The sequence below is a fragment of the Galeopterus variegatus genome, unplaced genomic scaffold (genome assembly GCF_000696425.1).
Source record: "Galeopterus variegatus unplaced genomic scaffold, G_variegatus-3.0.2 Scaffold2656, whole genome shotgun sequence".
NCBI classification, from domain to species: Eukaryota; Metazoa; Chordata; class Mammalia; order Dermoptera; family Cynocephalidae; genus Galeopterus; species Galeopterus variegatus.
The window spans coordinates 211,916-236,341 of NW_007728767.1; the positions used below are offsets into that span (position 1 = coordinate 211,916).

General features: G+C 35.2%; 1 protein-coding gene across 2 annotated transcripts in view; it reads left to right on the forward strand.

Moving 5' to 3' along the window:
* The window catches only part of SMAD5 (SMAD family member 5), a 54,874-nt gene extending 30,798 nt beyond the window's left edge, over positions 1-24,076 (forward strand). The window contains exons 1-5 of one of the 2 annotated variants that reach the window (XM_008582511.1): positions 3,034-3,279; positions 4,768-4,887; positions 17,569-17,790; positions 19,946-20,202; positions 21,885-24,076. In XM_008582511.1, the coding sequence (XP_008580733.1) occupies positions 3,123-3,279; positions 4,768-4,887; positions 17,569-17,790; positions 19,946-20,202; positions 21,885-22,028 (900 nt within the window). In that variant the 5' untranslated portion in view covers positions 3,034-3,122 and the 3' untranslated portion in view covers positions 22,029-24,076. Of the gene's footprint in view, positions 1-3,033; positions 3,280-4,767; positions 4,888-17,568; positions 17,791-19,945; positions 20,203-21,884 lie in introns of those variants that run through there. The other variant, XM_008582512.1, reaches the window with a different exon arrangement.
* The last annotated feature ends 350 nt before the right edge of the window (positions 24,077-24,426 follow it).

Consider the following 24,426-nt stretch of genomic DNA (forward strand, 5'->3'; position numbering starts at 1 on the left):
AAAAAAAAAACGGGACACGGAAAAAAAAAAAAAAAAAAAAAAAAAAAAAAAAAAAAAAAAAAAGACTGTGGTTCTGGAGACAGACTTTCTGGATTTGAATACTGGTTTTACTACATACTATCAGTGTGACCTCAGGCAAGTTGCTTAATCTTTCATTGATTTAGTTTTCTAATTTGTAAAATGGAAATAATAATACCTACCTCATAAGGTTGTTACAAGGATTAGATGAGTCAATGCATGAAAAAGTGCTTAAATTAAAACACTAGCCCCAAATCAGTTTCAAATTAAATATCAATTCTAATAGAATAATGCATTCTGGAAATAGAGCATAAGGGAAAATGACAGAGGGAAAATTTTCCAAGAAACACTATTAGAGCAATTTCCAGGACTGAAAATTGAAGAGGCCTAGTGACTACTTAATCAGAACAAGGGATAGAAAAAGACCCACATATGAAATTTTAGTATATCATGGATAAAAAATTCTGAAAGCTGCTAGAGAAAAGACAGGGCACATACAAAGGACTGGCAATCAGAGTATTGGATAACCCAATGCAGTTCTGGATTCTAGAAGAAAATGAAGCAGTGACCTCAAAATTCAGAGGGAAAAAGTTGTCTGAAATTCTGCCTGCAGACAAACAGAAAACAAAGTATTTTCATACATGCAAGGAATCAGAAAATTTTATCTTCCTTTACCCTTTCTTAGGATGCTAATAGAGGATGAGATCCAGGAAATGGAATCCAACAGGAAAGAAGGAAAGAGAAGTCTGAGGACTTCAAATTTATAGGAGACATAAGTAGCAACCAGTCTAGGTTGGAGCAAAAGGATGGAAGATCCAGGGAAAAACATGCAATCAATGAATTTTTTGATAATTTGTGGCATCTGAAAAATAATACTGATGGCATTTGACAGATCTGTTAGAATTCTGAAAATATTAGTGGTTTGAACTTAAAATTAAGCAAATGAAGGATCCAAGGCAATAGTTAACTTTTTTTTTTTTTTTTTGTCTTTTTCCATGTCCGGCAATGGATTGCAACCCTCAGTGTTGCCCCCGTACCGGACCGGGGACCGGCAACGGGATTGCAACCCTCGGTGTTGCTCCCGCGCCTCGCTCAGCCAGTGAGCGGGAACCGGTCTGTATGTGGGATCCGAACCCTTGGACGGGAGCGCCGCCGCGCTTCCCAAGCGGCGCACTTATCCAGTGCGCCACTGGGCCGGCCCGGCAATAGTTAACTTTAATCAAAGCATTGTTTAAAAATATATATAACTGTATACTTGGCTGAGCAATGAATAATGTTATATGTAATATGAATACTATATACTGATTTAGCCAAAATTTTTTATGTAACATTGTGGAGAGGGGAATGGAAGTGGGATAGAATAAAATGAGAAATATGAGAATAATATGCCTTATTTGCCACAAGAGCAAGACTACAAATAAGGTCTTGACAGGTCAATAATAGCAATATAAGCAATATTATTTGGCATTGTGCAAAGGAAATGTTAGAAGAAATGGCTAAGAGTTGTCTATGAAAGCAGTATGGAAGGGGGCTAGAAATTTCTGTTTTTGTTATAAACTCTTATAGCATCTGTCTTTTTAAAACTATTCACATATTATTTTGGATGAAAATACAATAATTTCTAAAAGTCATGTATAAATAATATACAAGTAAGAGAGAAGACGGTGATTTTAACTATGTCTCTTAAAAAAAAAAGTAAAAAACTTCTTGCTGGACTGGGTTTTTAAGTAGTTATTTCACTAAGTCTTTCAGATTGCTAGCCAACTAAACATAGAAATTGTTGTTGTCTAATGCCCTACTCTCTAAGGGCAGCTGCCTCATCATTCTGTAAGGGATATAGTAGTTAATACACAATAGAACAAAACAATTGTAGTCAGATGTTAACCACATATTTACAACACTAATACAGTAAAATGAAAAGAAACAAAATACAAACAGTGCAAATATTGACTTATAGAGTCTCTGATTTGTTGTGTACATCCCTGCTTCAGGAAGGGGAGATATGACCTACTTAACTCAAGAACAAACTAATTTTGTTGGTACTGAATGATACCATAATTAAAGCGAGATTTTCCAAAGTGAAATTGCATTGACAAATGTAGGAAAGTTGTAAAAGAGATGAATTGGTTTAGTAAAACTTTGAAGAGTCAGGTTTGTTTCAGTTTCTTGTAGCAAAAGGTAATCAGATATTTGAATGTGATTGATCATTTGGGTCTTTAGAGAAGGTGAACATTTGAGTAAGGTGAAAGTTTATCTTAAAAAATGTATTTGTTGAAATGTTTAGATTTTGTTGTATATATTTTCATTATGGTCATATTTCAAAGACTGATTTTGAATGGAAGAATCCTACCTAGGAAATTTTACTATTTTCCTATAGTATATAGGGAAAACCTTAGTGAAGAACATAACATGTGAGCTCTCTCAAACTAAAAAACTGGAAGTACTCAAAATTGGAAGTGTGGAGGTTTTTCAGGGCATCCATGTAAGTGACCTCAATTTCACCTTACCTCTTAGTTCATTGCCGAGGCCACCTGACTATCTTTTCTCATCCCGTCTGCCTGGAGTACCCCCATCTCCTTCCGCTACATCTCTCCACCCCTAGCACTCCTATGTGAAATCCTCCTTGTTCCATAAGGTTCAATCAGGTCTCGTCTTTACCACAATATTTTGATTCCTTGCTAGCTGGGAGTACTCACCTTTGCTAAACTCCTGTTATATTAAATTCTCTGTATTGGTGTTTTTTTAAATATGCCTTATCTCTCGTACAACAGGAGTGGTATTTTTTCTGGATTTTCTGTCTTCAATTAGTACCTTATACAGGTTACGTGCTTACAGAATTTTTGTTTTAGTTATGTAAATGTAGATTCAGGTTCTACAAAATAGCTCTTCCTAAAAGCAAATTGTTTTAATACGTTTACAGTCTTACATGAATTCTTTCAACTCCTTAATGTGGATTGGACATTTACTTTAGTTGTTCCTAACAGATGACATTTTATTTTTGTCTTTCAGTCTTACCTCCAGTATTAGTGCCTCGTCATAATGAATTCAATCCACAACACAGCCTTCTGGTTCAGTTTAGGAACCTGAGCCACAATGAACCGCACATGCCACAAAATGCCACGTTTCCGGATTCTTTCCACCAGCCCAACAATACTCCTTTTCCCTTATCTCCAAATAGCCCCTATCCCCCTTCCCCTGCTAGCAGCACATATCCTAACTCCCCGGCAAGTTCTGGACCAGGAAGTCCATTTCAGCTCCCAGGTAAGACTTTATTTTATTGGGGGAAAAAAAGTAGTAATAATAATCCCTGAAAATCAGCCAAGAGCTATTTCTGACTCTATATTCAATTTCTAGAAGAGTTTTGATTTTATTTTGCCAAGTAACATGTGTTTAAATAATGGAAGTAGTCATATTTGGCTTAAAGTTAGATATTTTCATGTAATTTACAATACTAAGTACCATTTAATAAGTATCTTTTATTTAACTGATATTGTGATGAAAGTTATTAAATTTAATCTTCAGAACAACACAGATGGAAAAATAAATTGATATTAACCCCAAATGTTTAAGTACCTTGCCTAAAGGTTTCACAGCTAATAAATGACCCAGGTTGTCTGACTCTAAAGTCTATGCTCTTTAAACTGTACTACATTGCTTTTCAAATCATTTTAGACTGTGAAAGTTTAAAATGAGTCCTGGTTATCTTTAATGAGATAACTGATGAACTGATTTGACTGAAGAAAGATAATGAGTAGATTTTATAAAGTTCCTAAGTTTTGTTAAGGGTGTGTTACATGTGGACACATCATTATACCACTCTGTCAAGAAATATGTGAGCACCTACTATTGTCAGGCAGTCATGTATAAATATCTTTTTTGTGATTTCTGTACTGCAGCAAAATATCAATTGTTGCAGGTTTGTTTTTTTGAAAGAGAATTAAATGCCAACTGTTTAACTTACTTTTAGGAATTTGCTCAAAAACAAATTTTTAGACTTTGTCTTAGATTCAGTGCTGATTGTAGCTCTATTTCAAAATACATCTTGTACAAACCTTGGGGTGAAAGACAAATTATATTCAGTATTTATAATTACTGACACAGAGAAATGTAACTAGCTTTTGCAAAGATTTTTAGCTGTGAGGATTAGAACTTAAAAGATTTTCTGGCTAACATTCAGTTTCTTAAGCAAATTACCTAGCCCTTTAATAGGACACAACAGCCATTTTTGAACATTGCAGAATAATTAGGTAATGGCTGTTAGTATTGATGGCATAGTTATATTTTCAAGTTTTAAGTGACATTGTACAGTATGTGATGATCCTGATAATTTAAAGGTGTCTCTGTAGTATGTATACCTTAACTAGGATAATCTGTGTCCTTCAGATTGATTTGCAGTGGCTGTAGTTTCTCTAAGCATATGATTCTAAACAAAGAAAGGCAAAATTCTTGACCTTGAATTCTCTTTTAGTGAATTTTAGCAATGATCCAAGTGTCTTGGATTACCAGGGATATGGGCTAAATAAATGTGGGATCATAGTAGGTTTTCAGTAGCTCTTAGGTGTGCTGTCTTTCTTCCTTTTCCCTTACTCTGGGATAGTGTCCTGCATTTTTGTGTGTGTGATGTTCAGTAATGAACTCTGTTGTTAATCTTGTGAATTTTTTAATGCTCTTAGAGTAATAACTTTGAGGAGGATGAAGATTTTAACTATTTTGGGGGGACTTTAACTTGTCTCATTTTCTTCCTCTTAGCTGATACACCTCCTCCTGCCTATATGCCACCAGATGATCAGATGGGTCAAGATAATTCCCAGCCTATGGATACAAGCAATAATATGATTCCTCAGATTATGCCCAGTATATCCAGCAGAGGTAAGAGAAGTACTCACCATATTTATTGTGTTGTTATTGTTTTTGTAACTTCTTGGCCACTTTTTAAAAATAGCTTTATTGAGGTATCATTTATATAGTATAAAATTCACTCACTTTAAGTGTGTGATTTCATGCTTTTGATAAGTATATAAAGTTTTATACCACGACCTTGTTTTAGAACATTTCTATAGTCCTAGAAAAAGATCCTTTTACCTATTTGTGGTCTATCCCAACTCCCATCCCTAGCTCCACATAGCCTCCAGTCTGTTTTCTGTCTCTATAGATTTGTCTTTTCTGAACATTTCATATAAATAGAGTCAGGTAGTATTTTGTATCTGACTTCTTTTATTTGGCGTAATGTTTTCAAGGATTATCCGTGTTGTAGCATATATCAGTAGTTCCTTTTATTGCTGAACAGTATTCCTTTGTGTGGATATACCACATTTTGTTTATCCATTCACCAGTCTGTGGACATTTGAATTGTTTCCAGTTTTTGTTAAGTATAAACAATGCTGACTTAGTACGGTAAATTTAACTAAGAAAAACTGCCAAACTTCTCCAAAGTGGCAGTACCATTTTACATTCTTACCAGCAAAGAAAGAGGGTTCCAGTTTCTCCACATGGTCCTAATAATTGTTATTGTCTCTCTTTCTGATTATAGCCATTCTAGTGGGTGTGAAGTATTCATTGTGGTTTTAATTTGCATTTTCCTAATGAGTAATGATGTTGAGTATTTTTTAAATATACTTATCAACCATTCATTTATCTTCTTTGGTGAAATGTTTATTTTAAAACTTTTGCCCATTGTGGTATTTATCTTCTTATTGAATTGTAAGAGTTCTTTGTATATGCTAGATATGAGTCCTTTATCAGATATATGATTTGCAAATATTTTCTATCGGTCTATGGATTTAATTTCTTAATGATGTCTTTTTTTTTTTTTTTTTTTTTGTCTTTTTGTCTTTTTCCGTGTCCGGCAACGGATCGCAACCCTCAGTGTTGCCCCCGTACCGGACCGGGGACCGGCAACGGGATCGCAACCCTCGGTGTCGCTCCCGCGCCTCGCTCAGCCAGTGAGCGGGAACCGGTCTGTATGTGGGATCCGAACCCTCGGGCGGGAGCACCGCCGCGCTTCCCAAGCGGCGCACTATCCAGTGCGCCACCGGGCCGGCCTTAATGATGTCTTTTGAAGCACAGTAGCTTTAAATTTTGATGAAGTCCAGTTTATCAATTTTTTTCTTTTCTGTATCATTCTTTTGGTGTTTCATCTCATACATTTTTATTTATCCCAAGACCAAGAAAATATTCTCCTATGCTTTTTCTAAAAGTTCTATAGATTTAGCTCTTATATGTAGGCCTATGATTCATTTTGATTAAGTTTGTGTGTGGTATATAGTAAATGTCTAAATTAATTTTTTTCATGTGGAAATCCAGTTGGTTCCAGCACTGTTTGTTGAAAAGAGTATCAATTCTCCATTGAATTGGTATCTCTGTCAGGAATCAATTGACAATAAATGTAAAGGTTTATTTCAAGACTCTCAATTTTGTTCATTATCTATATATTTGTACTTTATAATGTTGGGTTCTAAGCTTTAAAGTAAGGTTTCCCCCCGCCCCCAGTTTTGTAACTGTGGTAAAATACACATAAAATTTACTATTTAAACTATTTTTAAGTGTACAGTTCTGTGGCATTAAATACATTTTTAATGTTGTGAAACTGTCACCATCCTCCATCTCCATAACTTTTCACCTGCGTATTAGTCTTTTTTCTGCCACTTATAACAGAATACTTGAAACTGGGTAATTTATAAGAAAACGAAATTTATTTCTTACAGTTTTGGAGACTGGGAAGTCCACAGTCCAGGGGATGCATCTGGCGAAGGCCTTCTTCTTGGTGGGGGTTCTGAACAGAGTCCCGCGTCAACACAGAGTATCACAGGGCAAGAACGGCATGAGCAAGAGAGTTAACATGCTCACTTGCTTTATAAAGCCATTAGAAGCACTCCCTATAACGCATTAGACCATTAATCCGTTCACAAGGGTTAATCCATTCATGAGGTCACAGTCCTCACCATCCAATCACTTCTAAAAGGCCCCACTTAAATACCGTATTTGGATTTCCTGCCCTCTTAACACTGTTACAGTGGGTGTAAAGCATCAATGAATTTGGGGGAGACATTGAATCCACAGCACCTTGTAAAACTGAAACTCTATATCCATTTAACAATAGCCACGTTCCTCCCTGCCCCCGCACCTAGCAACTACTATTGTACTTTCTCTCTTTCTGATTTTGACTGCTCTGAGTACCTCATACAGTGTTTGTCTTTTGGTGACTGGCTTATTTCACTTGGCATAATATCCTCAGGATTCATGCATGTTGTAGCATGTGTCAGAATTTCATTCCTTTTTAAAACAGTAATATTCCATTGTATGTGTAAACCACATTTTCTTTATCCATTCATCAATTGGTGGACACTTGAGTTGCTTCCATTGTTTGGCTGTTAACAATGCTGCTATGAACATGGGTATACAAATGTCTCTTTGAGATCCTACTCTCATTTCTTTTTGGTATATACCCAGAAGTGGAATTGCTAGATTATATTATAATTCTACTCTTAATTTTTTGAGGAACAGCTTTATATTTTTCCCACAGTGGCTATACCATTTTATATTCCCACCAACAATGCACAGAGGTTTCAGTTTCCCTACATTCTTGCCAACATTGTTATTTTCTGGGTTTTTTTTTTTATAGTAGTCATCCTAATGGGCATGAGGTGTTATCTCATTGTAGTTTTGATTTACATTTCCCTAATGACTAATGTTACGTTGAGCATCTTTCATGTGCTTATGGCCATGTGTGTCTCTTCTTTGGAGAAATGTCTGTTCAAGTCCTTTGTCCATTTTTGAATTGGGTCATTTTCTCATTGATGAGTTTTAGGAGTTCTCTATATATACTGGATACTAATCCCCTACCAGATATATGGTTTGCAAATATTTTCTCCCATTTTATAGTGTTTTGAAAGTAAGAAGTGTTAGTCTTTCAGCTTTGTTTTTCTTTTTCAAAATTTTTTGGCTATTCTACATTCTTTGCATTTTCATATAATTTTAGCATAGCTTGTCAGTTTCTGCAGAAGAGGAAAAAAAACCCTCCTTGGATTTTGATAGAGATCACATTGAACATCTAGATCAATTTGGGAAGATTCACCATCTTAACAGTAAAGAATCTTCCAGTGCATGGGTGTGGAATGTCTCTCACTTAAGTATTTAGATCTTCTCAGTTTTCAGTAGACAAGTCTTGTACTCAACTTCTCTATAAAATTATCCTTAAATGAATGGAATTGTTTTTTAAGGGAACAAGATAAGGATGTCTTGTTCTTGCTACTTCTGTTCAGTGTTCTGGAGGAACTAGCCATTAAACTACTAACTCCTTTATATTCCTAGTTTGTTGAGAATTGTTATCAGGAATGTATGTTGAATTTTGTAAAATACTTTTTCTGCATCTGTTGAGATGATCTTTTTTTTTTTTTTTTTTGTTCTTTTTTAGTAATATGGTGTACATTAATCAATTTTCTGTTGTTAAACCAGCTTTGTATTCCTGGGGTAAATTCCATTTGGTCATGGCATATAATCCTTTTTTTATATATTGCTGGATTAGGTTACTGATATTTTATTGACCAATTTAACTTATTTATTCATGAAGAATATTGGTCTATAGTTTACTTGAAATGTCTTTTTTTGGCATTGGTTTCAGGGTAATGGCTTCATAGGGTGATTTGAGAAGTGTTCTCTCCTATTTTTGAAAGAGTGAAGTATTGGTATTATTTCTTTGTTAAATATTTGATAGAATTTACTCGTGAAGTCATCTCAGCTTGGGCTTAACTTCTTGGGAAGACTTGAAATTACTGATGCAGTTTGTTTACTTGTTATGTCTATTCAGATATTTTTTTCTTGAGTCAGTTTTGGTAATTTGTCTTTCTGGGAGTTTGCCTACTACATCAAAATTGTGTAATTTGTTGGCATGCAGTTTTTCATAGCATTATTTCATTAATCCTTTTAATTTCTGTAGGCTTGGTAGCGATGTCTTTATTTCTGATTATGGTAATTTGTGTCTTTATTTTCTTGGTTCATTTAGGTAAAGGTTAGTCAATTTTGTTGATGTTTTCAAAACAACTTTTGGTTTTATTGATTTTTCTTTTTTGTTTTTCTCTTATTGATTTCCATTCTGATAACTACTATTTCCTTTATTCTGCTTGCTTTGGTTTAGTTTGCTCTTCTTTTTATATTTTCTTAAAATAGAATCTTAGGTTATTGATTTGTTTCTTTTTCAACATAGGTGTTCATAACTATTAATTTCCCTCTAACCCCAGCTTTGATTGCATTCCACGAACTTTAATATCTTTTATTTTTATTCAGCTTAAAAATTTTAAAATTTGCCTTGTGATTTATTGTTGGACCCTTGGGTTTTTTAAGCAATATGTTAGTCAATTTCCAAATATTTCAGGATTTCCTGTTTCTTTCTGTTGTTCATTCCAAATTTAATTTCATTGAACATACTTTGTATAATTTCTGTTCTTTCAAATTTTTTGAGACTTGTTTTGTGTATGTCTTTGTACAAGCTGTGACCTAAGAATGGTTTTTACATTATTAAAGGTTTGTTAATAAAAGATGAAGATAAATATGCAACAGATTGTATATGGCCTGAAAAACCTAGAATATTTGCATTCCTGGGGTAAATTTCCCTTGGTCATTATGTATAATGCTTTTTATGTGTTGTTGGATTTGTCGACCTCTGGCATTGCATATGGTCTATCTTCCATGTGCACTTGAAAAAATTGTATATTCTGATACTGTAGGGTATCAGAGGTTCGTTCTGTGGGTTCTAGTAGGTCAAGTTGGTTGATAGTGTTGTTCAAGTCTTCTGTATTCTTATTTATTTTCTCCCTAATTAATTTATCAGTTATTGAGAGGGGGATTGAAATTCCCAGCTGTTATTGTTGCATCATTTATTTCTACTTTCAGTTCTGTTGATTTTTGTGTCGTGTATTTTGGGGCTTTGTTGTTAAAGTGTACAGTTCAGTAGCATTCAGTATATCTACAGTGTTGTGCAACTGTCACCACTATCCATTTCCAGAACCTTTTCATAGTCCTAAACAGAACTCTGTATCCATTAAGCAATAACTCCTCATTCACCCTCCCCCAGCCCGTAGTCAGCACTATTCTCCTTTCTGTCTCTATGAATTTGCCTATTCTAGGTACCTCATTTAAGTGGAAACATGCATCCTTCTATGTCTGGCTTATTTCACTTAGCATAATGTTTTCAAGGTTTATGCTTGTAGCATGTATTAGAATTGCATTTCTTTTAAAGGTCGAATAATATTCCATTGAATCTATAGACCATATTTTGTTTATCTGTTTATCTGTTGATGGGCATTTGGGTTTATTCTACCTTTTGGCTGTTGGGAATCATGTTACTGTCTCTTTCAGTCCCTAGTTTCAACTCATCTGAGTGTTATATACTTGGAATAGAATTGCTGGTTCATATGCTAATTCTGTTTAATTTTTTGAGGAACCACCAAAATGTTAATTCATAGAGGCTGCACCATTTTATATTCCCACCAGCAGTACATTCGGTTACAGTTTCTCCCTATCCATGTCAGTACTTGTTTTATGTTTTTTTTTTTGTTTGTTTTGGTGGCTGGCCAGTAAGGGGATCCAAACCGATGACCTTGGTGTTATCAGTATCATGCTTTACCAAGTGAGCTAATCAGCCAGCTGAACTTACAGCTTCTGTTTTTTTGGATAATGGCCGTCTTTATGGGTATGAAGTGATATCTTATTGTGGGATGTTCCTTTTTGCATTTTTAATTGTGTCTTCTTTTTTTAAATTGACAAATGAAAAATTGTATATATTTATGGTGTCATTGTGGTTTCAGAGCCACTTTGTTTTGAGACCTTAAGCTTCTTAGTTTGTCACAAGTGTAGAAGAAGTAAGGTACCGCCATTTATACAGTTCTTAAAACTGTGTGTTTGTATGTGTTTTGTACATGTTTGTGGTGATACTGAATGACTGTCATACTGTGTGTCCCACATTCCTAAAAACAGTTAAATTTCAGGCCCCCTAATAGTTTTGTTAATGTTTGAATAACATCTTTGCTTTTTAAAGTCTAGAATTTATGTAGGGATCTCATCATGCTAATTTGTAATTCATGGCATCTACTTTTCAATTATAGCAAAATATCTTAGAACATGAATTTCTGGGTTTGAATTCCTGTTTATACTTATTTGCTTTGCAATTTAGGATAGCTTTTTAAATCTCTAAGCCTAAGTTTCCTTGTTGAAAAAATAAATAGGGATGATGTTTTTTATTAGTATGTTGAATAAATCAGTGTGTCAAATGAATTAGACAATATATGTAATGATCTTAGCACACAGCATTAGGTTGTACATAATAAATTGTATTATTATCCTCCTTTTGAAAATATGCGCTATATTTATTTACTCCACTTACCATTTTCCTTTTCTTTTCTCCTGATTCTCCAAAGATCGGGGTGCTGTTTAATAGCGTTGTATGTTAGATGTCCCTTACAAAGTAATCTGTCTCAAACAACTGAGCCCCTTTAGAGGAACTTGGCACTCAAATTTTCTCATCTCTGTGGATGTCTTCTCACCAGAATTTCTTCTCATTCTAGTCAAATTATGTGTCAGAGGGTCTTTGAAGAGTTCATGGAAAGACTCATCCTATCTTTTTCTCTTATTTTTCCACAAACTTTTTGAAGTACCCTTTTATTTCTTCTTTCTTTTTGACAGAGATGACAAAAGGAAAATCAAAGTTAAACTGAAATGCCTTGAACCACCTGTTAACAACAGTAGGTCCTTTGCCTTGAATAGAGGCAGTGTTTTTCTTGTTCTTTTTTTCCTGTTCTTTTCTCCTAACCAAAATCGCATTTTTAGTTTTGGTTAGCATTGTTTTTTTCCACAAGTTTCTGCTCATTTGTAGCTCTAGTCTTTTCCTGACACTATTTTTATAACTTCCTCCTACCCATTTGTATGTCTTTGGTTATGGGTATTTCCTTGTTCTATCTTTCACATGAACTTCTTTAAAATATAAGCTCTTAAGATTTCTTTCTACAGGCTACTTGAGTTTATTTTCCTCCATTCCTCCTCATCTGAATTCTTGCAGTTGAATAATCAGAATTGAATTTTAAATGTTAAACTACTCTCAAAAGATAAGTTAATCAACTCTTTTGTACTGCCTGCACAGACCATGTGACCACTCTTAAGTCTTTCTTGGACATTTTTTATCCCTGCCTTTTTTAGAAATAGAATTGAGGATCCATGTCTTCTCTGTCTGATTGATTTCAGCTCCAAGAACAACACCTGGATGAAGAGCTTCCATGTGTCTCTCCCACCCATTGTGTCCATTGTGAATTATTGACTCTTACAATAAGTTTGGCCAGTCGTGTATAAACCTTTTTCCCTAGGCAGTTCTAACACATAAAATTTAAATGCACACCACTTTTTCTCAGAGATAACGTTCACTTAGTTGTCTGTCTATCTGCCTGCGTGCCTTTCTGTCTGCCTAACTACCTTCCATCCTTCCTCCCTTCCTCCCCTTCCCTTCTTCTTTCTCCCTTTCTTTTTATTCCTCCCTTCCTCCCTCTTTCCCTTCCTTCTGTTTTAGATTCACAGCAAAATTGACATATCTCCTTTACCCATACATGCACAGCCTCCCCCTATCATCAGCATTCTGCATCAGAGTGATACGTTTGTTACAGTCAATGAACTTTCATAGACATATGATTGTTGCCCAAAGTCCAGAGGTTACATTGGGTTCATTCTTGATTTTATACATTCTGTGGGTTTTTTTAACACATGCATCCACTGTTATGATATCCTACAGAATTGTTTTTACTTCCCTAAAAATCCTCTCTGCCTGTTCATCCCTCCCTCCCACTAAGCCCTTGTAACCACTGATCTTACTATCTCCATAGCTATGACTTCTCAAGAATGTCACATAGTTAGAATCATATAGTATATAGCCTTCTCAGATTGTCTTCTTTCACGTAGTGATATGCATTTAAGTTTCCTCCAAGTCTTTTCATGGCTTGATAGCTCATTTCTTTTTAGCACTGAGTAATATTTCATTATCTTGATATACCACAGTTTATCCTTTCTTGTACTGAAGGTCTTCTTGATTGCTTCCAAGTTTTGGAAATTATGAATAAAGCTGCTATAAACATCCATGTGCAGGTTTTTGTGTGGACATACTTTTCAACTCATGACTAAATACCAAGAAGCATGATTGATGGATAGTATGGTAAAAGTATGTTTAGTTTTGTAAGAAACTGCCAAACTATCTTTCAGAGTGGCTGTACCATTTTGGTACATTTGGTGAATGTATTATTTGCCAGCAATTAATGGGATGCTCCATATCCTCATTAGCATTTGATGTCAGTATTTTGGATATTGGCCATTCTAATAGGTGTATAGTAGTGTCTCATTGTTTTAATTTGCAATTCCTTAATGACATATGATGTTGAGCATCTTTTTATATGCTTATTTGACATCTTTAGGTCTTTGGTGAAGTGTTTGTTCAGGTCTTCTGCCTATATTTTAATCAGGTTTTTTGTTTTGTTTAATTTTACGTTCAGATTATAGTTCTTTATCAGATCAGTCTTTTGCAAATATTTTCTCTCCCTCTGCAGTTTGTCTTCTCATTCTTTTGACACTGCCTTTCTCAGAGCAGAAGTTCTTAATTTTCATGAAGTACAGCTTATCAATTATTTCTTTCATGGATTGTACCTTTGGTGGTGTTGCATCTTAAAAAATCATCACCATACTCAAAGTCATCTAGATTTTCTCCTATATTTTATAGAATTTTTATGGTTTTTGCATTTCACATTTAGGTCTGTGACTTATTTTGAGTTAATTTTTGAGAAAAGTATAGGGTCTTTATCTAGATTTATTTTTTGCATATGAATGTCCAGTTGTTCCTATACTATTTGTTGAGAAGACTGTTGCTCCTTTGTTAAAGATCAGTTGACTACATTTATGTGGGCCAATTTCTGTACACTCTATTCTGTTTCTTTGGTCTGTTTGTCTCTTCTTTCACCAGTACCACACTATCTTGATTACTGTACCTTTATAGTAAGTCTTAAAGTCAAGTACTATCGGTCCTCTGACTTAGTTCTTTTCTCTCAATATTGTGTTAGTGTTCTTTTCCCTCAGTAGTGTGTTGGTGGTTCTGGGTCATTTGCCTCTCCTTATAAACTTCAAAATCATTTTGTTGATATCCACAAAGTTGCTGGGATTTTGATTGACATTATGTTGAATCCCTAGATCAAGTTGGGAAGCACTGACATATTGATAGTATTGAGTCTTCCTATCCTTCAACATGAAGTATCTCTCAATTTATTTAGTTTTTCTTTGATTTCCTTCATCAGAGTTTTGTAGCCTTCCTCATACAGATCTTGTACCTATTTTTTTAGATTTATACCTAAGTATTTCATTTTGGGGGGTTGTTAATGTAAATGGCAATGACTTTTTGATTTCAAATTTGACTTGTTCATTGCTGGTATATAGGAAAGTGATTGACTTCTATATATTAACTTTGTATCCTTTAACTTTGCTGTAATTGCTTACTAGTCCCCAAAGTTTTTTGGCCAGTTCTTTTGGATTTTCTATATAAACAAACATGTCATTTGAGAACAAAGGCAGTTTTATTTCATCCTTCCCAATCTGTGTACATTTTATTTCCTTTTCTTGTCTTATTGCATTAGTGAGGGCTTCCAGTATGATGTTGAAAAACTGTGTGATAGGAGACATCTTTGCCTTATTACTGATCTTAGGAAGCCTTCAAGTTTCTCACCATTAAGTATGATATTAGCTATAGCTTTTCTGTAGATGTTCTTTATCAAGTTAAAGAAGTTTCTCTATTTCTAGTTTGCTTAGAGTCTCACTTAGTTCTTTCAACTTTTCGTTTAGAATAATTTTATAGATACTGATATAGTTAAATCTTTTAGGTTGCTGATAAAGAAATTTATGTTTCAGTTTAAATCGGAATTAGATCTGCTAGGAAAACAACTTAAAATGTGATGTTGCTTATATGTTCCGAATCGGGTCCTCCCCAAATTAATATGTTGAATCCCTAACCCCCAACATGATGGTGTTTCAAGATGGGGCCTTTGGGGAGGTAATTAGTTTAGATGAGGTAATGAGGGTGAGGTACTCATGATGGGATTAGTGCCCTTATAAGAAGAGAAAAGAGATCCCTTTCTCTACCTCTTTCTCTGTCCTTGAGCACACACCAACTAAAGGCCATGTGAGCACACAGTGATAAGGTGGCTCTCTACAAGTGGACCTTCACCAGACACCAGATCTGCTGGCACCTTGATCTTGGACAGGCTCCAGAACTGTGAGAAATAAATTTCTGTTGTTTAAGCCATTCAGTCTGTGTTATTTAGTTACAGCAGCCTGAACCAACTAAGACAGAAGTTAGTACCAAGAAGTGGGGTGCTGCTATAACAAATACCTTGAAAATGTAGAAGTGGCTTGGGAACTAAGTAGAAGGTAGGGGCTGGAAGAGTTCTTAAGGGACTGTTAAAGGTGATTATGGTGGAGGACTCAGAAAGAAAAGAAGAGAGTTTTAGAGAACGCTTCCATTTTCTTAGAGAATACATAAAAAATCATATGCAGAATGTTGATAGAAATATGGATATTAAGGGTGATTCTGATCAGGTCTTAGGCAGAAAGGAGGAACATATTATTGGAAAACAGAGAAAAGGATGTCCTTGTTACAAGGTGGCAAAGAACTTGGCTGAATTGTGTTCATGTTTTGGTGTTTTGCAGAAGGCAGAACTTTCAAGTGATAAAATTGGATACTTAGCTGAGGCGATTTCTGAGCAGAGTGTTGTAGGAGTGGCCTGGTTCATCCTGACTGTTCATAGTAAAATGTGAGAAGAGAGAAATGAATTGAGAAGAAATTGTTTAAGCAAAACAGAACTAGAACTAATTCTCATCTTATCCATATTGCAAAAAATGAGAAAGCATGTTCAGAAGAGAACTTGAGGATTTTGCTGATTGACCATTTGATAATGAGATTATAGTGGGTGTGAGCCATTGCCCTGATCAGCCACTCTAGCAGGAACACTGCCAGTTTGAACTGAAGGGGACAGAGGTGGGTTGGATTGAAGGAAGGCTGTCAGACTTCTTAGATTCTGTAGGACAGGACAATAAATTTATTTGGCTGCAACTTGCGCTGTTCTTCAGGAAAAGAGAAGAATGGCCTTGAGATCCATCATTAGGACCACTTCCTTGGTTTCATCAGGGTAGATGTCTTCTGACTGAAGCCATGGGGGTGCAATCTCTGCTCCCCCCAGAGGGCAGTGGAGTGACACCCCTCTAAGCCATCGTGTTGGCATTGCCGCCCATTGGGCCAGGAGGCAGAGCATCAAACCAAAGAGGATCCTACTCCAGCCTTAGGTCTAATGGAAATTGCTATGCTAGGTTTTGGACTTACTTGACCTATCACCTGTTACTTGTTTTCTATTTCTCTTTTTTGGAATGGTGGTGTCTATCCTATGCCTGTTCCACCATTGTATTTTGGAAGCACATAACTTGTCTGGATTCACAGATTTAAAGTTGAGAAGAATTTTGCATCAGAATTTTGCCTTGAGTCTCACTCATTTGATTTAGATGAGACTGAACTTTAGACTTTAAAGTTGACACTGGAATGAGTTAAGACTTTTGGAGCTATTGGGGTGGGATGTATATATTTTGCATGTGAGAAGGACATGAATTTTGGGGGGCCAGGGATGGAATGCTAATGGACTGAATTGTGTCCTCTCCCCACCCACCCCCACCCATTCATTTGTTGAAGCCAATGTGATGGTGTTTGGAGATGGGGCCTTTTGGGAAGTAATTAGGTTTAGATGAGTTCATGAAGGTGTGGTCTTCATGATGGGACTAGTACACTTATAATAAGAGGAAGAGAAGTGAATCTTTTTCTGTGAGCACTCATGGAGAAAAGGCCATATGTGTAACACAGCAAGAAGGCTGCTGTCTACTAGCCAGGAAGTAGGCTCTCACTCCACATAGTCTGCTGCACCTTGACCTTGGACTTCCTAGCCTCCTGAGCTGTGAAATTATAATAAATTTCTGTTATTTAAGCCACTCAGTTTATGGTATTTTGTTATAGCAGCCTGAACAGACTAAGATAGTTGCCTGTCCTTGTATTTCTATAATTTTTAAAATTGTCATATTCAGGGCCGGCCCGGTGGTGCACTCGGTAGAGTGCGGTGCTTGGGAGTGCGGCAGCGCTCCTGCCAAGGGTTCGGATCCCATATAGAGACCGGTCCGCTCACTGGTTGAGCGCGGTGCAGGCGCGACACCGAGGATTGCGATCCCATTGCTGGTTGCGGTACAGGCGCAACACCGAGGGTTGCGATCCCGTTACCGGTCACGAAAAAAGACAAAAAGGAAAAAAAAATTGTCATATTCAAGCCTGTTTCTAGTGTTTGTGTTTTGATTTATAGACTCAAAGCCAGGAAGGGCGGTGAGACTTAAGTATCTGAAAATTTTATTTTTCATGTAGTGCTTGGTTTGGGTTAAAGGACAAACACATAAAGAATCTGGAGTTTCTGATAATAATTTTATTAATTTTTTTTTCTGGTTTGTTCACAGATGTTCAGCCTGTTGCCTATGAAGAGCCCAAACATTGGTGTTCAATTGTCTACTATGAATTAAATAATCGTGTCGGGGAAGCTTTTCATGCATCTTCTACTAGTGTGTTAGTAGATGGATTCACAGATCCTTCAAATAATAAAAGTAGATTCTGTTTGGGGCTGTTGTCAAATGTTAATCGTAATTCGACGATCGAAAACACTAGACGACATATTGGAAAAGGTAATCTTATTTCCTTACATTCAACTGAATTCAGTCATTTGCTGTACTTGCTATGTACCATGAATTGTGTATGGTGCTGGAAGCATAAGAGGAAGCTTAAGGCATGTCCTCTGCCTCAACTTGCAGATACTGAAAAATGTATTAATGAAATAAAGATGTAATTAGTCCCCTTTTTCTTATCCTGCTTAGTTTTTCTTCCTAGTACTAGGAACTGAAATCATATTATTCTTTGTTTTTTGAGTGTTACTTTGACTGGAATGTAAGCTGTACAGGAATTTGCCTTGTTCACAACAATATCTTCAGTATTGAGGAGTAGTTAGAACAATGCCTGGCTCACAGTAAATACACAAAAAATATTTGTGGAATATATGAATGCTGATGAAGGATTAGAATTTTATAATTATGGTACTTGCAGAATATTTTGTATTGAGATGATTTGTAAGAATTAACATAACGTTGGAAGAGCAGAGTTAGTGTTGGGGAAGTCCCGTGTGAATGACATAAGTTTTCAGTGGCTTCACTATCACCCCTGCCTTTTTTTAAATTCAGGTAACAAAGTTTTATTTATAATTCACCCTGCAAGATGTTGCCACACAAACAAGCTAAGGCACTTTTCACAGTGCAATGAAATGTCATAGTCTCATGTACCAAGTGGTCAGGTAGTAAACCCATCCCAAGTAGAGTGTATTGCCTGTTTCTTGATAAGTTTTGTTTTTACTCCTTGCTGCTTTTTGCTTGTTTGACTTGAGAAAGTCTTAGTCCTGAATAAGAACAAAAGGTAAATAAATCTATTTGCAATGGGATTTCTTATAGAAGAGATTCAGAAATATACTGTGGCCAAAAATAAGTTGAAAACCAAGTTCCCATTCTCTTGAAGTTACTGCCAACTTGCCATGATTTTTTAGGTGAAATGTCAAACATCTATCTGTGCATTGATTTTTTCCCCCCCTTCCACTATAATAGAAATCATTTAAGGGAAATATCTATTTGGTGAACTCTGAAATTCTAGAATCAGTTTTCCCTTTTTTCCCAGTATACAGTTTTTGGACCCTTTCTTTCATGAGTCATTTTTATTTGTTCAGAAATAAAACAGTTTTAAGTATCACGGCCTGATACAAGTATGTGACTCTCTTGTGTGCAGAGATATTACAGGGATGGTGCTAAAAAGCACAGTTTGCAGCAGTGAAAAATTGTTCATTGGTAGATAGTTAAATAAATGATGCATATTCTAGAATTATATGTAGCATTTAGAATATATATACAGTGGCAGATTTATATCTTAGAGCATAGTAAAATCTTCAAGGTTTGTTAAGTTACAAGAGCAAGTTTCTAATTAATAGAGTGTGATACCATTTATATTTAAAAACAAAACCAAACACACAAAACCACACAAAAATATTCTGTAGGAACATATATATTTAATTAAATGCATGTTAAAAGGTTTGAAAGGACATACTCCAAACTAATAGTTTCTACCTCCGAGGAAGAAAAATGAATTTCAGGTGGTGGATGGATATGTTAGGAGAAGAACACTAGGTGACTTCAGCTTTAGTTATGTAATTTGAATTTTAATATTGAAGCTGTTTTTACCTATTATTTATATATATTTTCAATATCAACAGAATTTTTTTAAAGGAAAGTAAAACCTGCCATTTGAAAGCTCTTTTTGTGACCTGAAATTACATATGTAACTCAGTCTTTTATTTTTTAATGCTGCTGTTCTCTTCATTAGCAAAAAGAGTGCCAAGCTCTGCCAAGTGACTGTGATAGTTGATAGCACCAAGAATTCCTTTGAAAAGACTCATCAAAAGTCAACTTTGGGGTTTTGTTTTGTTTGTTTTTTTGCCATTCCTTTCTCTCTCAGAGATGATAGATTATTGTTGAAAAAGGAAAAAAAAAAAAAAAAACCCCTAAGAATGGAAAACTAATATGCTGCCAACTTGAGGCTTAACTTTAGTTATTTGAGAACCAGTTTAGATGTAGGTAGACGCTAACCTCTTGATTATCTTTGGCAGCAGACAGCCATCTAGTGGTAGCTTGCATCTAAAGACTGTTTGCTAGGGATTAGTGGGTATTTCGGTTGCACCATACAACCTCTTGGGTTTCATTATAATGCTTTTGTTAAGCTGACTCTCATGGTGCCTGTGTTTTTAAGGTGTTCATCTGTACTATGTTGGCGGGGAGGTGTATGCAGAGTGCCTCAGTGACAGCAGCATATTTGTACAGAGTAGGAACTGCAACTTTCATCATGGCTTTCATCCCACCACTGTCTGTAAGATTCCCAGCAGCTGCAGCCTCAAAATTTTTAACAATCAGGAGTTTGCTCAGCTTCTGGCTCAATCTGTCAACCATGGGTTTGAGGCAGTGTATGAGCTCACCAAAATGTGCACCATTCGAATGAGTTTTGTCAAGGTGAGTGGGTTATTACCTGTAATGTAATTTGAGTCACTGTTATGTCTGTAGGTTATAATAAAAAAAATTTGTTAAATGAGAGGTGATAATTACTTTTAACTTAATATATAGTAGGTCAAGACTGAAATTCTTGGATTTATAATTTTAGTCACATGATAGGTCTAAGATTTCATTTTGTAATCCAGACATTATAAAATGCATGATTGATATTGATTTTGATGTTGAATAAGGGCTGAGTTTATGAAGAGTTTCAGTTAAGAGACTAAATTACTAGAAATCATTTAATATTAAAATTGCTTTTTCAGTTCCTTAAGCTTCATCGGTTTCAATTGTTATTAGATTCCATTAGAGTGACTGACAGAATTTGAGTACTAAAATTATTTTACTTGTATCTAAGCTGTGTTATTAAAGATTTGCAAAGTTCATATAACTTTTCAATCCTGTCATTTATTCTCCTGGCCTGATTTTATTGACATTCCAGAGATTATGGTTCATGAATAAATTTCGGAAAAAATTACAGTGATTTATTTGAGCAACCTGTATTATAATCTACATGGTCCTTAAGGATTTAGCCCAAAAAGAGCAACTGTAAAATGTTGTGTGTGAATTTTTTCTTTTTGGCATTCAGTCCCATGGTCCAGTGTTTCTGTTGCTTTGCTCTAAGTCTATTGTATGTGTCAGTTTATCAATCACCCAGAAGGTATATCCTCCTCTCTCTACAGAAATGTGACAAATATATTTATTTTAATCTCTACTCCCCCATGTTTTCCACTCTTCCCCACTCCCACCCCCAATTTTCCTGGGCCAGGACTACCATAAGCAGTAAAACAGAGAACTTGATCAATCCAGGAAAATAAAAATGAAGATTTTCTGTTTTAATTTTTGTCTGGAGTTTTAGCTAAAGTGTTTCAGCTCAATTTATTCCAGCAATTTCCCATCTTAAAGGATCATCACTATGTGGTTGCCACATTAAATTACACGTGCATGCGTTGGTCAGCATCTATAATGCCTTATCTAATATCAAAAAAACCTCCAAAAACCCTGAAAATCATAAATTGTTTGGTAACAGAATCTGACAAGAACTTACATAGGGTTGTTTATATGGGTTTTATTTATCCCATTAAATAGGAATGTATCTCATTGAAGAATTTTTAAAAGAAAAATTTTTTTTATTGAAACGATTGTACTATATATCTCTTTGGGGTACCACATTTAATATGAGTACCTGGGGGGAGTATGTGATGCTCAAATCAGGATAATTAGTATATTTAACACAGACAATGTAATCATTTTTGTGGCCCTTTACTGATTTCCCACTAACCCTCCTCCGCCCTCCCCCTCCTCTTTCCTACATCACTGCAGAAACACTAATATTTTCTTCATTAGATAATGTACTATGTTACCTTTCTAAAGTTAAAAAAAAATCTGAAACATTCTGGTTCCAGGGGTTTCTATTAAGGGGATTATGTGTTATTAAAAAATTCATATATCTTTGAATAATGCAGCTACTATCTTGCTAATTCCATGGTCAATGCTAAGATTGGTTTTGTGATAGTTACTCTTTTTAAATACATCGTACATATCTCTACTGTTAAACTATCTTTTTCTTGTTAGGTTAAAATTGATTTAGACTCATTGAAGTTTAAAGAGGAATTTGCTATGATTTTTGCTTATTTTTACAGGGCTGGGGAGCAGAATATCACCGGCAGGATGTCACCAGCACCCCGTGTTGGATTGAGATTCATCTTCATGGGCCTCTTCAATGGCTGGATAAAGTTCTTACTCAGATGGGCTCCCCTCTGAACCCCATATCTTCTGTTTCATAGTGCAGAAGCATTCTTTTCAATTATATTATTAGTGGACTTGTTTTAATTTTAGAGAAACTTTCAGTACAGATACTGTGAGCTTACATGGAAAACACATACTACAGCCTTTTTTTTTTTTTTTTTTTTTACATAATTGTGACCAATATATTTGTATTTTGTGATGAATCTACATTTGTTTGTATTCATTTTCATGTGATTAATTCTCAAAAGTGTTGTAAAAGATGCACAGTAAGTATTATGCCCCAATTCAGAACATGCTCTTCAATTGGAACACGCTTTTGCTTTATTGTCCCAACAATTTTTTTATTTGCTATTGTTGAAAAGCAGTGCATCACATGATGAAAAATTTATAATACCGTAAAAGGATATATACAGTGAAAAGTATGTCTTCCTTCCTATTCTTGATCTTCCAGATGTTATACTTTTACCAGTTTCTTTGTCCCACTAACTTAAAAAATATATGTAATTCATTGTTTTTCAAAAGCATATGGTTGGGGCTTAAAAGAAACTATAAAAAAATTTCTTTTATTTGAAGGAACACTATGCATTGCTCTAACAAATATTGTTCAGTACGGTCAAAGCAAAGTGATAGTTTTCTAGATGACATCATAAAATTTGCATTCAATACAGCTAAAGTCAGTGTAATGTGACTTCATACTATATATCTTGTAAAACATTTCTTTTTTTTAAAAAAAACAGAATGATTGCAAATAACTGATCTCCAGTATATGTCATTTACTCAAAATCTGTCTTAAGTACTACTTTATAGCTAGTTAACAGTGCATGCACGGCCTTGTTCTGCTATGTTTGCTGCTTTTGGCCCATGTTGCAAGAACTCTAATTCTGACATGCATTAATCTTTTATTTTGCACTTTTATGGGTGACAGTTGTTAGTGTAACCTTTGGTAAAACACACTCAAGTGACTTAGACTTAGATGCTTGTTCTTACTTCCTTGGTACCCCATTTGTATTAACAAACACTGCAATTTATAGATTACAGTTGTAGAAAGTTATGCTTTTTCTAGCTTTTGTTTTATTTTCAACCTAGGATATGAGACTGTTATTCTGTAGCTCCAACTTAAGGTGCCTTTTTAATTCCCTACAGTTTTATAGATGTTATTAATATTGGAAAATCATGTACTTAATGCCATTGCTCTTACTTTCATAAGTCTCTTCATGCAAGGACCTATGCACTGTAGCCATAGGAAGCTCTTCAGTTTGTCCCCAAGGATGTGACTACTGGTCTGATATTTAAATCAATCAGTAGTGGATATTGGGATAGCTGATACAGTCACATATCAAAGAATGCAGACAGTTCTCTCACTTATCATTGATGCTCTGTCTTTTTACATTGTTTTAGTACTTACATGGATGCTAGACCTCAGAACACAATTTTTAGAGAAGAAGGACATGAAAACTCTAAAATATCCATTTAGCCAGTCATGCCTTTGGCTTTGAGTAAAGGACTCTTAACCACTTTTTCTAGGGAGCAGTGAAATGGACATTTAGTTATGGCAAGAGAATGAAGAAATTATTTGAGGGAAAAAAGACCCAATTTACCTATCAGAAGCTTTATTTTCTGGTGCCTTTTGAAAGTATATGGAGCCATGCAATTCTTCTGTTTAAAATGTTAGTTTGGTTTGACTTTCTACTTTGCCCTTTCTTCTTTTATGATTTTAAAAAATACATTTTTGAAGAAAAGATTATGCAATTCCTTTTGTTTTCTGTGTCATTATTTATTGCTTTTTTGAAGTGCAGCCAGTGGATGGTCTTAGTTCTTTCAGATGAAGTGCCATTTGTGTTTCAGCTCAGTCCTTTGCTGAGTAAAAGGAATACTCCCTGACACTCATCCAGAATTGTGTCAGCCATACGAAAGAGAATTCTGTTTAGTGATAGAACATATTTAGTGACAGGTAGATATTTTCATCATTATTTTACTTACCAGGCTCATGGCACGATCTTCAGGACAAATTTGTGGACAAAAATTATATTGAATGATGGATACATGTAATCATCTTCAATGAGCTGTAGTAAACTAGTGGAAACTATTGAATTGTTTTATCAGTGTTCTCAACTGAGTTAATTAAAAGTCATCTTATTTGGAGTCATCATGTCACAGCCTTTAGAGTTAGCAGGATTTTATATGATTGGCCTTTTTTTCCCCTTTAGTTGTGTTTCATGAATGACCATACTGAAGCTATTAACTGTTTCATGGAGAAGTATAAGCCAGCAATATTTCCTCAAAGTTGTCCACTTCACACCCCTGGATTTTAAGTGAAAATTGTATTCAGTCCATCTGCTCATATAATCCCTAAGGAAGCCCACATATCAATGAATAGGAAACAAAATTTGCTAGTAAGATAAAAACAAACAAAAAAACCTAAGTAAAATTCTAGCC